This window comes from Camelus ferus, chromosome 7 (genome assembly GCF_009834535.1).
Source record: "Camelus ferus isolate YT-003-E chromosome 7, BCGSAC_Cfer_1.0, whole genome shotgun sequence".
NCBI classification, from domain to species: Eukaryota; Metazoa; Chordata; class Mammalia; order Artiodactyla; family Camelidae; genus Camelus; species Camelus ferus.
Window position 1 is genome coordinate 79,993,503 of NC_045702.1, and position 16,740 is coordinate 80,010,242.

The following is a 16,740-nucleotide window of genomic DNA, read 5'->3' on the forward strand; positions in this document are numbered from 1 at the left end:
AGCGGCCCCCGCACATGCATGTGTGTTGCACTAATCCCATGTTTATGCATGAGGTAACAAAGGCACTTCGGTAAGAGCTTTTTCCTCTTGGGCAATGTCTTATGAGTCCTCCTCCATCAGGAAAAGCCAAGAAACCAACTCTAAACTCATTTAAGTGGATTTTGTTCTTGGTGATCCATGAAATGCTGTCTTTTTATCTGCTCTTTATACTTTTAATGTATTCCCCAAAGGACGGGAGTGTACTTTTCCTGCAGTTTAAGACTAAGGTTATAAATAACATCAGTATGGGGTAGTAGCTTGCAGCTCACATTTTGCTCAATGATTTTCCATAAAACCCATTGATTGTTGTTAAATACAAAAAGCACCATAGGATCCTCTCACTTCTATGGTCTCCCCTACTGTTTTTTCTTATAAGATACCTCCCTGTAGAAAATAACCTTTATTCAGTCTATACAAGGATACTACTGCTGGGAAATTTGTTTCAAGGCTTGTATATGTTATTCCAAACCACATGTACAGAAGCATCAACACTAACAAGCAGCATCAAATGATATGAATACTGTTGCTCCCTGTTGGGAAACATTAATTTTGTTTCATCTTGACAGCCTTGTGATAAAGGCAGCCACAGGTTTTTAAGTTGTTGCCAATTTGCTTTTGTTGCTAAAGCCTTCTTCGGCTTATCTTTAGTCCTAAAATGTGCTTTCCCTTTAGTGGCTTCAGAACTATCTAATGTTGTCACTAACACACGTCGTGTTTCTTGGGCAGTCCCAATCAAATATGTTGATTTCTAAAGTCTTCCCCAGGGGCAGCCAAAAAAGCTAGGGCTGAAATGAAAAGGGACTTTGGGAATTCACTGCATAATAGAATATGTCAGATGCCTTGACTTGTCAGCCTTCTCTAGCTTCTAGTGTTTCAGTAGGGTAGTTTGAGGGGCTAACTACCAAGAAAAAAAAAAAAAGGAGGTCTTGAAAGAGGCCAAAATCTGACTGTGAAACAATTCCAGTTAATTTAAAGAGTGGGGAAGGGTCTGCATTTGAGCCCACACACACTCTAGGGTCACTCCTCCCTTATTAGCTACAGTGACTCCCAGGTGCTGCTTACACAGGTCCCTTCTTATCAGAGACACAGAGATAAAGATACCACCAATACACTGGGCACCCCTATCAGAAGCTTTGTCCCGGTGCCATGTAAAGCCAGGCAGGTTAAAGCCTTTTGTCATGCTAGCAAGACTTTAGCTTTGGGGCTTTTACAGTGAATGAAAGTAAAATGTGGTATGTGGCAAATTAACACAATAATGAGGGCTCTGGGGGAGCCTGCCACGAGAGAGAAGCTCGTTAAATGACATTAAATAATGAGTTCATTTTATATCGAGAGCAAAAAGTACTTCTTTCCTCTTTGACCAGTATCGAAAGTTGGGTTTTAAAAAATAAGTAAATAAAATAAACAAATAACTCCTTGAACTATACGTGGAAGGGAATGCTATGGGAGTGCCATTAAAACTTGATACTATTTGCACTGCTTATCACAACATATCTAAAATGCAGTGCCAAAAATAAGATTAAGGCACATAAAGGAAGCCTATCCTTTTGTGTCCGTTTGCAAGCATCCTTATAAGGCATACTGTGACTAAAGCAGGTTCATTTTAGCTCTGTGAACAGTCCATTGTAATAAGATGCACTCTGCAGTCAGAGGGCTATTTTTCAACAGCGCTGAAGTTTGAAAGATAGAGGAGAATTCTGCGTATCCAAAGTTCTCATCCTGGAGGGTTGTGAATTTGGATTTAGATGAAACAAACAAACAAAAGGCATTGGCACTTTTTTGTATTTTCATTGAGAGTGCGTGTGATTTTCAAACCAGGGTGACCCTTTAAAACGTTGTGTATCATTTTGTCCAAGAGGCTTCATATTTTTTTAAGTCACTGTAGCAAAGAATTGCTGATGGCAATTGATATATAGAAGACCTCATTTACAGAAAATGATATCATTCAAGTACAGTTTGCAGATATAGCACATTAAACACAGCTGGATACCCCGGTGCCAAAGGACCCCATTACACTGGCCGGTGTCGAAGGCATGAGGTGGCCCTAGCACATCCAGGGAGGGGTGTTCATAGTAATTACAATGCGTCCAGCTGTTTGAGTCCAACAGTAAAGAGGCAAGGGGTTGTGTTTTACCTGAAAAGGGAGCATGTTGTTAACTTACACATGGTGAAAATTGTTACCAGAGAGAGACGGAGATGGGAAGGGGGTGGAGAGGGGCGGAGAAAGAGATTAAAATGAGATACAAAACAGAGATGAAAAGAAAACCATAAAAGAAACTTGTCCCGGTTGCCATCACTGACTATTATAATAGAGATAACATTTTTATAACCAAGTCAATGGGGGACATTTCAGGAAACCAAATGTAAAACGGAAAAAAAGAATCATTTGAAACGAAAGAACATGACAGCTCTAGTCTTTGATGTCACTTCCTGGTGTTAATTTTTGCCTTCAGGATTCTTTAGTTCGGGGAGGCGGGGGGGGGGGGGGGGGCGGTCGTGGGTGTGGAATGGCGCTGGGTCGATTCAAATAAAAGCTTAGCTCTCAAGCACTCCCAGGAAAAAGGTCTGCGAGTTGTTTTTGTTTCCATCGTGATGGATGCTGTGTCATGCGTTCTCCCCCCTTGCTCGCCTGGTCAGCGCGGGTGCGCGGGCTGCATGCGGGGCATGAGCATGCGGGAGGGTGGGCGCTGGCTTGCGCGGGGACGGCTACCTTGCAGCTGGCTGCGTATCCGGAGTGAATTCGCTCTGCCAGGCAGGCAGGCAGGCAGGCAGGCAGGCAGGCAGGCAGGCAGGCAGGCAGGCAGGAGGCCCACCCTGGCAGAGGACTCAGTGTAAGACTGTTCTTTCTCAATTTTCCCCCCAGACACACCATCCTGAGAAGCCACTTTTTCCTACCACAGGAAGCCCAAGAGAACACTATAGCTAGCAGTCTGACAGCCAAACTGAACCCTGGCCTTTTGTATCCTGCCAGGTTTGAAAAGCTGGACATCACCCCTAAAAGTGCCCAGAAGATCAAGCCGGTGCTTGAGCGGTGGATGGCTGAGGCTGAGGCCCGCCACCGAGCAGGTATGCAGAACCTGACCGAGTTTATCGGGAGTGAACCGTCCAAAAAGCGCAAGAGGCGCACCTCCTTCACGCCCCAGGCCCTTGAGATCCTCAATGCCCACTTTGAGAAGAACACCCACCCCTCTGGGCAGGAAATGACCGAAATTGCCGAGAAGCTGAACTATGACCGGGAAGTAGTTAGAGTTTGGTTCTGCAATAAGAGGCAAGCCCTGAAGAACACGATCAAACGCTTAAAACAGCACGAGCCGGCCACGGCCGTCCCCCTGGAGCCCTTAACAGACTCGCTAGAAGAAAATTCCTAAAGAGACACCCTCCAGGAATCGGGGGGGAAAAAAAATCCACAGAAACTAAACTCCACCCTTGGGACTTCATCCCCTCACCCCTCCAAAAGAGAGGGAAAAAATTAAATTAAAAGTAAATAAATTTTAAAACAGCCCCCGTCATCACCCTTGTAAGTAACAGACTAAGAAAATTACCAAGTGGACTGGCTGGTTTATACATGTCCATTGGATTTTCCAAAAAAAGAAAAAGAAATTGTTTTTGAAAATTTTTAAACGAGGAATACACCACAGCGCAGGTGTGTGTGTGTGCTGGGATCATTCCTGCCCCCACCTGTCTCCCCAAAGCCAGTTTTTTAATGGACTTAAAGAAAACCAAATAACCACGTACTTTTTTTCTGTATATGATGAACATATGAACACATTTTAAGGAAAAAGAAAAACAACTAAACCAAAAAAAGAAATACACCCAAAACAAAACAACACAAAAACCCCACTAACAACAAACAAAAACTTTTCTCTGTTCAAAGCAAATACAAGCCTGCCACCTGGAGGAGGGACTGCGGACGGCATTCTTTCAGGGTCTAAGTGCTGATTCACTTATGAAACCTATTAACCAAAGTCAGAAACATGGCATTGCAAACGCGACCACGAGTCAACTCTGCTCTGCGTGTCAAGTTGTGTTCGGAATTTTTACATTTGTACTTAACGGAAAGATAGCAAGCCTGATTTCTCCCATCTTTCCCATCTGCTGTCACCACCTCCGGGGTGGGTGCTATTGCTGAAGCCATTCCGTGAGGCTCACTAGTGTTTTATTTGGGGGGCTGGGGAGGTCTTTTTCCGTTTCTCTTTGTTTTGAGGGGGGTTGGGCATCCTGGATCGTGTGCCAAAGCATCCGTTGCTTTCTTCTCACTATGACTTGTGGGTTTGAGAAAAGAAAATGGAGCTCTCGTTGTTCATCTTCCTCCATGTCTCCATCTACATCGTGCGTGGCCTCCAGGGTCTGCTGGAAGGCCACGGAGTGGGAACGATGTCTTTTCCACTCAGATCCCGGTGAAATGCAGGAGAGACTCCAAAATTACTAGGGCTTTGCTCGATGAGCTGTCAACACTGGCGTAAGCTGTAATTCTGCTCACTGTCCACACCAGAGCTTGGGATTTTTCTCAGTCTGCTGGCCACGTACATGGAGAGCTGACCAAAACTAATTTTGTAATATAAACATAAGCTGCACATTTGGTTCAATACTTACATCTATGTTATGCTTCTGTGCAAAGCAATTTCTCTCAGAAGTCTGATAGCCAAAGAAATGTCTCAAGATTTCAGTCGAATACACATATAGCATGCAAACACCCATATACACACAAAGAAAAGAGTCCAAAGAGAGAGGGCGAGTGACTGGATCGTTCAAGGCCATCATGCATCCTGTAAAGCCCACCTTTTCCACTACCATTTTCATTCCAACAGGGATGGGGGGGCGGGGGAGGGGAGCAAGTATTCTTGGGATCTGTTAATGGAGCAGAAAGTTGGCAGACAAATTAAACAATTGGAATTGCAGCTGGGTTCTTGAGGGGAAAGGAAGTTTTAATAAGGAAGCGCCTCCACTGAAAGGAAAAATGTAGCAGTCAGAAGAGCCTCCACTCTCAGAACGAGGGGATTATTTCACTTTTCAGAATAATTTACGTCCAAGAACTGTGGGCCCAAATAACCTACTAAGCCAGAAGGAGAAGGTAAGAGGGGAGGATGGCTGTGCAGGTGGGACCTACAGCTGATGTTTTCTGTAGAGACAGGCAAAAAGTGTTCCATCATAAGCACAGGCAAAAAGGAGCGTCCGAGATGTAAATATTCTGGAATAATTAATTCATAATCAATACTGCCTAGAAGTAAATTGTGAAAGGGAAAAAAAAAGTGGCCCAACTGACTAGAAATACCATCTTCTTCCCCTAACACAGTCCCTCCCCCCGTAGGGATCTGAGTTTCTTCTTCGTTTGGCCCTTGTGCTGGTGGTGTCAATGCAATGGTATAACTGTCCCCACCCTACCCCCCTCCCCAGATGACTCATGCAGGAAACAGGAGGCCACCCAGCAAGGAAACTCTAAAAGAAATCCTGGAAGTGGAACCAGCTGCTTGTACAGGTGTTTCCATTTCGCCAGTCTGATGCTGAGCGGACCACCGCGAACCTGATCCTCAGTGCCGGCGACATCGTGGTACCCGTTTGGCCACCTCAAAAACTGCTTGAATAGCAACAACCCAGAAATCCAAAAATGCATTGATTAAACAGATTTTGTATTCTCCCAGGACCTGCTCCAAATTCCATCAAGAAAAACTCCCCAAGAAGAGAAGTTAACAAGATAACATGATGGATGCTAAATGTTTAAACATATGCCAGCAGCAGTTACATAAGGCCTGCTCAGTTTGGAGATCTATAATTGGGAGGGTATAACTAAGACAGTGAAAATAAAAAAGAAAAGTAATCTTCCAGAGTGGAATAAAAAAGTATATTCATCCCACAGTCGTAAAACCATTCATGTGCAGTGATTTTTTTTATAGTTTTATAATTTTGTATTGTTTTATAAATTATTTATAAGGTGTTGTAATGCTTCTTATATTAATTTTTTACAGATAAATTTTTTGCTACAAGGCATTAAAAGGTGCCTGAACAGATTCTTAGGAATATAAATTATACTATGTAACTCGTAAGTCTTTGGGACCACACCTGTTGCTTAATTTTATTACGTTTCTTATTTCCACTTGTAAACAACTTCACATGCCAGTAACATTTAAGTGTCTTTTATGTTTCCATGAACTGAAGGTTAAGGTTGCCACTAACAAAAAATAAAAGCCGCTTCAGGCATATGTGATTGTATTTCAAGCTTTAATATTTTCTTTTATGTTTTTAAATTATTGTCATCTTCATTTTCTTCATTGTTTAACAACAACAAAAAAAGACTGATGTTATATTTTACACTTGTTTGTGGGGTGGTTTTTTTCTTTTTAAATCAAAAAAAACATTGTGAACAGTTGAGAATTTTAATTGCATTGCAAGGTTTTGGGTTTCTTTATGTTGAAATCACACGATATACAACACACGCGCGCGCACACACCCACACACACACTCCACAAAAGAGAGAACAAAAAACAGCAAAAGGAGCTAGGGGAAAAAAACAAAAAACAAAAAACAAGTAGAGGCGTATCAAAGAACTCAAGCTATAACCAAAAAGAAATTGTAAAATGCCTTTGCTCATCTTCTCTTCGCTGGACCAAAGCTCAATATTTGTAGGTATATGCACATTGTATAGATAATGGCTAAATGTTGCTGACAATCTTGCAATACTAAACTGTTCCTATTTTAAGAAAAAAAAAAAAGAAATACAAACTGTTCATCAGTGTTTTACCTCAGCACTCTACTTGTACCCAGTTAATGACCAAGCTTAAAAAAAAAATGGAGAAAAAGGAAATTGATTTTCATGTCAATGTGACTGTAAAATCTGTTTGGATACCATTTTGTAATGAGCTTTTTGTCACGTGATTTGCTTGTCTTCAACTTGAAATTATGCGAGGCACACTTGTTTCTTTGTTGTTGAGAGTGATTTTTTTTTTTTTTTTTTGTCCTACGTGCTGTGATCCAGACTGGTCACCAGGGTCACTGATGAGGCACGGAAGAGAGCTGCTTCTCCGTGCCTGGAGCAGGCAGCAGGAAGGAGGGCAGCAAACAGACTGGGTTGTTTGGGAAAAAAAAAAGCATCATGACGAGAAGTTGACATGATGGACTTGTGACCAAGAAGCCAAACTGGATATTTAAAAGCTCCTTACTTGCTCTGACATTGAAACCAAAGCTGATTTATCTGCACAGGTTGCTTAATGTTTAAAAAAAAAAAATGACAAAACTGTACTTAATCTAGAGCAATATCTGTATGGTCGGTAAAGCTGCACTTTGTGTATTTCTTAACAGCTTCAGATCTGTCACTTTTAATTTGTACCATAAAAAATAAAGAATTGTTTGACATGAGCTTCTAGGCTAAATGTGTCTTGAACTCAGATGTGTCATTTAAATTTGGTAAACATGTAAATAAGTGTATGTTACAAACCCAAATGTTAAGAAAGGGAAGGGGTTCACAGCAGACTGATTAATATCATGATTATTTTAACTTTTCAAATGAAATACTCTATGAATTAGGATTCGTTTGGTTGCAAATGACAGAAAAGCAACTTGAATTTATTTAAGAAAAAAGAGACTAAGATGTTTGACTTGACTCTGGGAAGTCTGGCTGTGGACCCCAAGCACAGTCGGATGCAGTGGTTCCAAGGATGCCATCAGACTGTCCTCCCTGGCTTCCTTCTCAGACGAAGACCCTAGACACTGAGTCACACTCCTGTCTCTAAACGAGGCACTGTGTTGGGGTTGATGGACTTGAATCGGCCTCTCAGGGTCACACACCCACCCCTATCTGTGGTAGGGAGATGGGGCCTCGTGATAACAACCCCGAAGGACCACAAGGATGAAGGAGGAAGTCTCCACAAGATTCAGAAGACAAGAAACCAAAGCAGGCAAACATAACCCAGAGCCACCAGTCTGTTATGAACACCCAGCTGTGTGCCAGGTGTTGTGGTGAATTCTGCCTGGAAGGTGTTCTTGCTGCTCTTAAACAATGCCTGTCATTGGATGTTCTGCAAAATTCAGGCATTTCAGAATATGCTCCTGCTTGAAGTTTAATGTGGGTAGTAGATGGGATGAGTTAATGTGGTCATGTAATTTACTAATTCAAAAGGAAAATGGGAACATCTTGCTAAAAATACCAGTAACTTTTTTTAAATGAGAATCACAATCTCCATACTTTTAGCAACCCTTAGCAAACATTTCTTATGCTACATAGAGATCCATATGTCAACTTGGTGTTATGATTGATGAGAAGTGCTTTGGGGGAAGCAACAGAACCAAAAATCCAAGTGCCCAGACGTTATGAAGGGACTGGGAAAGTGGTGGGAAATCCCAAGGCTGACTGGACTTTAAGAGGAGCAAAAAAATACAGATTCTTCAGCCCTCACAGGGTGGGGGTTGAGGGGGAGACAAAATAGTCATTTTTCAAGCTTTCTTTCCACCTAAAATACTCTAAAAATATTCTGGGCTAAGGTCCTGCTTGTGATTATACCTATTATTATGAAATATGTTTGACTTAGGAAACTGGGAAATGTCTTCTTTAAAAAGATAGCCATCATTGACATTCAATCATTTCATATTCCACAAATATCTGCTAAGCGCTTCGTATGTGCCAGAAAGTTCTATGTGCTGGGGACTCAGAAATAAACAAAACGAATCTTGCCTTCGAGAAACTCACATTCATTCTGTAAAAGTGGTAACATTCCTCCAGAAATGAAAATCATCCCATGTTTCTTGTGCTACAATATTTTACAAAGAAAATAAATTTCAGAATTAAAATGATGAAAAGCAGTACGGAAGCTGTGGCTTCGTAACAGCAAATGAACGGATAGAAATAGCCTTGGCTTACAAGACAATCTTCCGTATCTTTCTTAAATGGTTTCAAAAGCTGTTCCAATAAGAATTTTCCACTAAGCCAACCATATACACATAATCTATTCGGTGTCAGGTGCAGCAGGTTGATGACTTTAACCAAAAATCCATAGTTGGAAAGAATTCAGAAGCAGTCTGTCACAAAGCAGTTGAAACCGGCTCCGCACTAACACACACAGGTCCAGACTCCTCACCCATTGTTCTGCCCTTTGAAAGGAGTCCGAGCACACAGCATTTCTGACCCATCTGGCTTATCTACTGAACCATGCGGAAAGTCATGGTCAAGGGACAAAGATGACACCTAAAGAAGATTTTTAATATATTAGATAAAACTCTGTCTAAAACATATGGCACATTTCTATGTTTTCTTAAAGCAGATTATGGACATAATATACCTTCTTCTTGATGGACTTTCTCCTTCTGTTTGCTCTATCTTTTTAATGGCTCCATCTGCCAGCCATCTGAAGCAGAAGTCTGGGAGTCATCCTGATCCCTGTACACACACACACACACACACACACACACACGCACACACACACACACATACACACGCATAAAACCCAAATCACTGGAAGTCTGGTAGTTCTGCCCCGTGACTTCCTTTTGCCTCTGTCTCCTGGTCTCCATCACCACGCGCCACCCCACCTGCCACTATTTAGTCCAAACCTACCCACTTCTCACCTGGACCATCATGAGATGCTCCTCCTGGTCTCTCTACTCATCATATACTTGCTACCAGAGAAATTATTCTAAAAGGCCAATATGAACATCTCTCTCTTTTATTTAAAATCTTTCCCACATTTACCTTTGCCTTCAGAATGAAAAACAAATTCCTGCATAACGTACAGTGCCCTTCATGATCCGGCCCTTGTTTACTCTACAGCCTCATCTCTCATCAGTCCCCAGTTCATCCTAGCCTTGCCAGATTTCTTAAAATTTCTCCAATGTCCAAAGCACTTTTGGTGCTGTACCTCCTGCTCAGAATGTCATCCACTACACAGTTGACCTATCCAATTTCTACTCATCCTTTGAGACTCAATTCTGCTCAATTCCACAGACAGTTATTGGACTTCTACTATGTGCCAGGCACTGTGCTGCCTCCATCACATCACGTATTGGGTTTGCATATTTATCAGCCACCAATTACATGTTACAGCATCACTGCCTGACACCGCTGAATGACCTAGGGACTTGGTTTATAGATAAGTGTTGTGTGGCAACATAGTTTTTTAGCCAGTTGTCACTTGCATGTGATAGATCTTCCTTGTCTAGTAAGAGTAACAATAACCTCATATTTGTATAGTCTTCAAAGGTCTTTCATGTACAGTTTTATTTGCTCCTCACGTAAGACCTTGGACGTGTGATGATTTCTACTTTATAGATGAGAACTGAGAATCAGAAAAGTCAATAGGCTTGACCGAGACGCCAAAGTGCAAGAGAAAAGCTGGCATTTGAATACATTAGGCATTAGAGTACTGGCCAAGATGAATACCCATGAAACCCCAGTGAAACGGTATCTGACACCACCATGTCTTTGAATCACCAGTGCAGAGTGCAGTATCCGATGTATGTACGGTATACAGCTCAGGGAAGGCTCACTGCTGTTGATGATAAATTCCAATTATCTAATTACAAAGCCCACTAGGTGGACTTAGCCTGAATGATGAGTAATCGACAGAAATAGTTTAAAAAATATACATAAAGGGAAATTAGAAATGCCTCTACATGTGGTGAGGCTTCACCATCACTGAAAGGGGCTCCAAATAAGAATGCAGAGAGTTCTAATCATTCCAAAGGCAAATGAGTGGAAACCAGTGCGAAAATGAAAGAGAAAGTCAGTGAATCCTACAGGTTGTTTGACTAATCCCATCAGCAGGGGAAGACCATGCAACATGTGCAGAAACAGGAAGCTGGACCAGGACCTAGACTGGCGGGTCCACTCCAGAACCTTCTTTGATAGTCTCACGTCACTTTTAAGAATTGCAGTTGTGCTCCTTGCCAGACCTGCTGAGGTGTCATTTAGGAGCAAGTCACACCCTTCCCATTGCTTTATTTGTACCGCGTGGCTGCCTCGGTATGTGTTAACGGGCCTTATTACTGAGGTCACGGGGGCATCATCTCTGAAAGTGGGCATGCTCCCAGGGTCTTTGGCCATGCGGACCTATGCAATGGGAGGAGAGCCACTGTGACCACACAAACCCAGAACTGGAGTTGCTCCAGAAACTGAACTTCAGTCAAAGAGCAAGGGGCCCGTATGCAAGGACGACATTTGTGGTAAACTGTAATACTGAAGTCTTCTGCAGATGCTCTAATAAGATGCTGGATAAAAGCAAAAAAGAGACCGGCATGTCTTAGCTCCCTACTATATATGGGTATTCCTGTTCTCGTCTCCAAATCTTGCACCCTCACCTAAGACTTAAGACCGGCTTAGCTACTAATAAATGTTCTCATAGAGGAAGATCTACCAAGAATTACTTGCATCGAGAACAACTAAACTCCTTAACTGACCCAACACTGAAGTAGATCACTGGGCCTGAGACGAGCCCACTTTGGATCCCATGGTTCTGGTCACCACTTGGGCCACATCTATGACTATAAATGAAGGAAAAGATATTAATTTTTGCTTGTTTTTCCTTCCAGTTTTTGGTGGTGGTGGTGTCTTTTATAATACAAGTCATCTATGTTTGTTGTAGAAAAGTTAAAAAATACAAAGAAACAAAGATATTGCCATTGTAAGAATATCGTAGTGCAACTGTGTTTCTTACATTGCTCTATGTTAGCATTTACGGTGTATTCTAAATGATAGTCTTGAACTGCAGAGACAGAGTGTAAATTAGAAAAGCAAACATGGAACTCATGTGTCTTGGAATCCCATCCCTATGAAATACCTCAGCTGCATGAGTGGCCCCAGCTCAGTAATTATTTACCCAGAATCCCAGCTAGACCCACCATGCAGCTCATCGTAGAGGGAGACACAGCTTCTGGTTGGCTGGGAGGAGACGTGATGCCTGAGGCTGTTTCCACACAGGCTTTGCTAACCCACCAAAAGGCACTAGTGAGGAAAAGTGGGTTTCAGTCATGGAGATGTGCATTCCCAAGGACGGGCAGGAGGGTGGGGGCTGACATCATGAACTCTTTCTCAAGGTGAGAGCCTCCGCCTTACATTAAAAGAACGCTTTTGTCTTCCAAAGATGTCAACATGTCATCTTTGCCTTCCAAACCACATCAGCAACTCCTATGACCACATCATGCGCACGCTTGGCATTACACACATGCCCCAAATGGGGAGCCAGTCTAGGGTATAACAGCGTGGGAAGAGAACTGAAGCCTGTCAAAACCATTCTCTGCTGTCTAATACGGCAATACACACACACACATAAATATAGTTCACTGTTTCTTTCCAACAACACAAGCTGCACGCCTTCTAAGACCCTCCCACTGTGCCATCAATGTTCAAATTCCTACTTTTGCTTTGAATAGAGGGGGAGCGTCCCCACAGGCCCCTGGCTCTGCTCCTGGGAGGTTACAGTCCAACCCATCTTTCCAGAAAGTGATGTGGGCTCAAGCATTTGCCATGCATGTATTCTTTACTTCTGCTTATGAAACTATCAGACTCCTCAGGAGCAACAAAAAGAGGAAAAGTGAATGCACGTGAAGGCTTCCAAGGGGATAAGAACAGAAGACTTCTCCAGCATTCTCTTTCACGGGAGGCATTAACCTCCGAAGGGGACAACTTACGCTTCCAGCAGAGAGCAAAAAACTGGGAGGGATGTTCATGCCACCAGCCCTCCTCTTGGCAGAGTGGCCAGTGGACCCTGCTCCTTCACTCTCCCAAGTCCTCTGCTTCCCCCAAAACTGACAGGGGGAGAAGCATCCCCTGTTTAGGCCGACAAGACAATTCGCTGTTTCTTGCACACACACCTCAACTCTCTCAGCCAGGGGCCTCTCCCTACATTCGGGGTTCTCTTGGCCCGTTGCTCCTCCCCCAACCTCACATCCCAAACCCGATCCACCTCCATGGTCCAAAGATGATCAGGAGAAGATAATGAGAGTGTAACTGACTATTTGGAGCTGAGGTCAAGATGACGATCTATTCCAGGGGCTGGCAAACTTTGCCGTAAAGAGTCAAAGACAGCAAATACTTTAGGCTTTGAGGGCTGTACTCTGGGGTTATAGCATAGAAGCGGCCTTAGTCGATGTGGAAACAGGTGAATCTTTATTAACCAAAACAGGCAGCTGACTGGATTTAGCCCCAGCCTATTAGGTGAAGAGGGTTTGAGGGCCCCAGAGTCCCCATAAGTCATCCACGGGCTCTGGGCATGCACCCACTTGCTGCTCCACTCAGACCCTCGGGGACTTTTTTACCTGGTTTCTATGCACCCCTCCAGCTGCTTCAAAAACCTCTGCCCTTAAACCTGTGCACCTGTGACTCTCCTGGAAGACCTCCTCAGGCTACAGGAGTCACTTTTGTTTACAGGAGCACAGAGCCGCAGCTGCCTGGGAATATACGCCCCAGCCCCCTCCTCTGGGCAGCCCTTAACGTATGACTGATGACTGCAGTAGGATGACTGCTGGCCTCCTGCCTCTGGTCTAGACACCTCTGAGGCTCCTCCTGCACGTTCCAGACTCACAGAGACTGAAGGATCCGGCTGCAGCCTCCCTCCCCCCGGGATCTGCCTGAAATTGCTCCCTGCCTGTCCTGCTTCTCTGCTCCCTCCTCAGTTTTTCCTGGAAGCCGTTTCTTGATAAATCACTTGCACCCAAATCCTCATCTCCGGGGGACCCGGCCTCAGGCACTATTTCACCTTCTTGTCTCCATGAAATATTTGCCGACCCTGGAATAGCTGCTCGGACTCATCCCTAGATTTTGCATGGGGCCCAGGAGCCCTGTGGGAAAGACCTGAAACCCAGCCCACAGCTGAGGTTCAAACACATGCAGAACACTTGAGAGACTGGGGTTCCCACGAGGACCCAGCTCAGAGGCAGAGAGAGCAGGGCCCTCGTGAGAAGATGGCTGTGAAGGACCCAGCCTGAGTTAGCACTAGTCCCGAGCAGTGGCTCCCAGTTTGGGGGAAGGTCGTATCCTGTGTGCAAGGGAAGCAAAGAGGCATTGAGGGTTAAAGCTCCCCACCTCAAGAAGCAGGGCCAGGACTAGGGTGATGCACAGGAGGTTCCTAGGGCACAGACTTTAAGCAGTCAGTCAGGGCATCACCCTCCCACCCCCGCTGGCCAGGAGTGGGCATTTCCTGAAATTTTACATCCTAGCACATCACTCTCAACCTGGCCCTTTTAGATGGGCTGCTCCCAAGAAGCAGGAGAGCTCCCACTGGCCAAAGAAGAGCTTTGGAGGTCAGCTGCTGGTGGAAACCGGCAACTGTGAAGTCCCGGCAAAGGCAGCCGTTCAAGCTTGCAGGCCGTGCTCCACACGGACGCAAGTAGTCTCAGCCTCTTTGTTTTTCCTGGAAGGTGCCAGGCCCTCTCCCTGGCTCGGCAGCTTTACCTCACCTACACGTGCTGAACAAGCTCCCACCCCTGCACCTTCTTCTGGTCTTTGCTCCAATTTCATCTTTCAAGCGGCCTGTAAGGGCCACCTGGCTGAGTAGCGCTACCTGTGCCACTATCTCCCAGCCCTCTCTAAACCTTCTCCTCTGTCTTTTTTTCCCTATTGCACTTCGAATCATCTCATACACTGTATAGCTTATTTAGTATGCCTGCTGTGTGTCACCTGTCTCTTCCTGCTAGAATGCCACCTCCTCAAAGTCAGCAGTCCTTGTTTGATTTACTTCTTGTCCACCAGAGTACCCGGCAGATAGTAGGTGCTCAGTACACATGTGCTGCCTGAATTAGGGAATGATGAATGAGGTTTGGAAGCAGACCAGCTGGGGGTTGCCAGATATAACTAATAATATCCAGGACATTCAGTTAAATTTGAATTTCAGATAAACAACAAAAGCATAAACAAACAAAAATTTAGGATATCACAAATACTGCATGGGACATCCTTGTTCTTAAATATATATTGCCTATCTGACATTTGAATTTAACTGGGCAGCCTACACTTTGTCTGATAAGTCTATACTGGATATAACTACAACAATAATAATTACCATTTGTTGATTGAACTATTGCAATGTTCCAGGCACTGTGCTAAGGGCTTTACTCATGTTGAATCTTTACAACAACCCTGTAAGATACCACAGGCAGACCTCAGAGATATTGTGGTTTTGGTTCCAGATCACCACAGTAAAGCAAATACTGCAATAAAGCGAGTCGCACAGATTATTTGGTTTCCCATTCCACATAAGTTATGTTTACACCATACTGTTGTCTATTAAGTGTGCAATAACATTATGTCATAAAAACAATATATGTACCTTAACTTAAAACTTCTTTACCATGAAAAATGATAACCATCATCTGAGCCTTTGGGAAGTTGTCATCTTCTTGCAATAGTTGACATGAAAGAACACTGATCACAGATCACCATAACAAATAAAATAATAATGAAAAAGTGTGAAATATTAAGAGAATTACCAAAATATGATACAGAGACACAAAGTGAGCAAACGCTGTTGGAAAAATGTCTTCGATGGGCTTACTGAACGAAGGGTTGCCACAAACCTTCAGTGTGTAAAATGCACATTATCTCTGAAGCACAATAATACGAGGTCTGCCTGTATGTAGTTTCTTCTTTTTGCCAAAGAGGAAACTAAAGCAGAGAGAAGCTAAATCTATAGCCCAGTCTTAAAATCAGTCAGTGGGAAAATGAGCTACGAGACCGGTCTGTCTGGATTCAAGGCCTACTTACCAAACCAAGGCCAAACTGCCTCGCCCCCACCCCCATGCCCACCAACAAAAAGCAGGCTCCCCCAACCCAGATGCCCACGGCATTGCACAAGCACAAGCACTCCTCTTCTGACTCTTCTGCTTTGTTTCTTCCCAGCGCCTGCCACTGTGCCTTTTTCCCCTTCCGATCTCATCCTGGCAGAAGAACACATCATCACCCAAACTGCAGGTGGAAACCCCGTAGCCAACACCATGCTCCCTCCAGCTACAGATGCCCACCACCGGTGCCCACCCTGGACCCGTGAGGAAAAGAAGGCACGTGGCCAGCTTGAGAGATGGTGAATGTCCAGAATCTAAAGCATGTTGAACTTCTGCAGCAAAACTGCGACAAATCATACGAAAATGTTCCAGCCTTCCTTTCCAGACCAGCAGAGAGAGAGCTGGAAAGGCTGATCCCCTGTCTGTGATCTGGAAGCCCTCTGATAAATGTCTACTTTGGTCATACATCATCAGGACACTTTGGAGGGAGTGCTGTTAAAGACAACAGGCATAAACTGAGACTTCCCTTAAATATTGGTAATTAAATAAAATACTACTCATTTGGCTCTTATTTATAGATTGCTTTCCATGAGAATTAAACTTGGAACAGAGGTCATAAGTTTAAATGCTTACAGGGCGGGGAAATAATGTATGTGAGTCAAATGGACCCAAGAGAAGAGTATAAACACAAGGATAAAAAGCCACTGACACTGCGCCTCAGTGTCAGGGACGATGGGGAGTGGCAAGGAGTGTGGTGAGCTGGAGAACACACGCCTTGTCTAACGGACATAACCCTGCCTCCACTGTGGCCTATCGTCGCTGCGCGAGGGCCGTCAGGGCCAGTGTCGTTAGATCTTCTAGTTCTTCCTCAAAAGGTGAAAATCTTATCTTTGTGTGAATGCTCCTAATTTATAAATACTGGCAACAATTTTTAAAAATCAAAATATAGCAGACCAAACAAAATCTATCTAAACGCTACTGTTTTTGACCTCTGACGATAAACGC

The 16,740-nt window shown here is 43.9% G+C and overlaps 1 protein-coding gene and 1 long non-coding RNA gene across 5 annotated transcripts in view; one reads left to right on the forward strand and one right to left on the reverse strand.

The window, feature by feature from the left end:
• POU6F2 (POU class 6 homeobox 2) overlaps positions 1-5,551 on the forward strand; it is a 423,476-nt gene extending 417,925 nt beyond the window's left edge. Inside the window, exon 10 of one of the 2 annotated variants that reach the window (XM_014559834.2) lies at positions 2,903-5,551. In XM_014559834.2, coding sequence (XP_014415320.2) covers positions 2,903-3,407 — 505 coding nt within the window. In that variant the 3' untranslated portion in view covers positions 3,408-5,551. The remainder of the gene's footprint in view (positions 1-2,902) is intronic. The other variant, XM_032484257.1, reaches the window with a different exon arrangement.
• The window catches only part of LOC116665054, a 138,542-nt gene that overhangs the window by 56,858 nt on the left and 64,944 nt on the right, over positions 1-16,740 (reverse strand). The gene's annotated exons all lie outside the window — the stretch shown is intronic.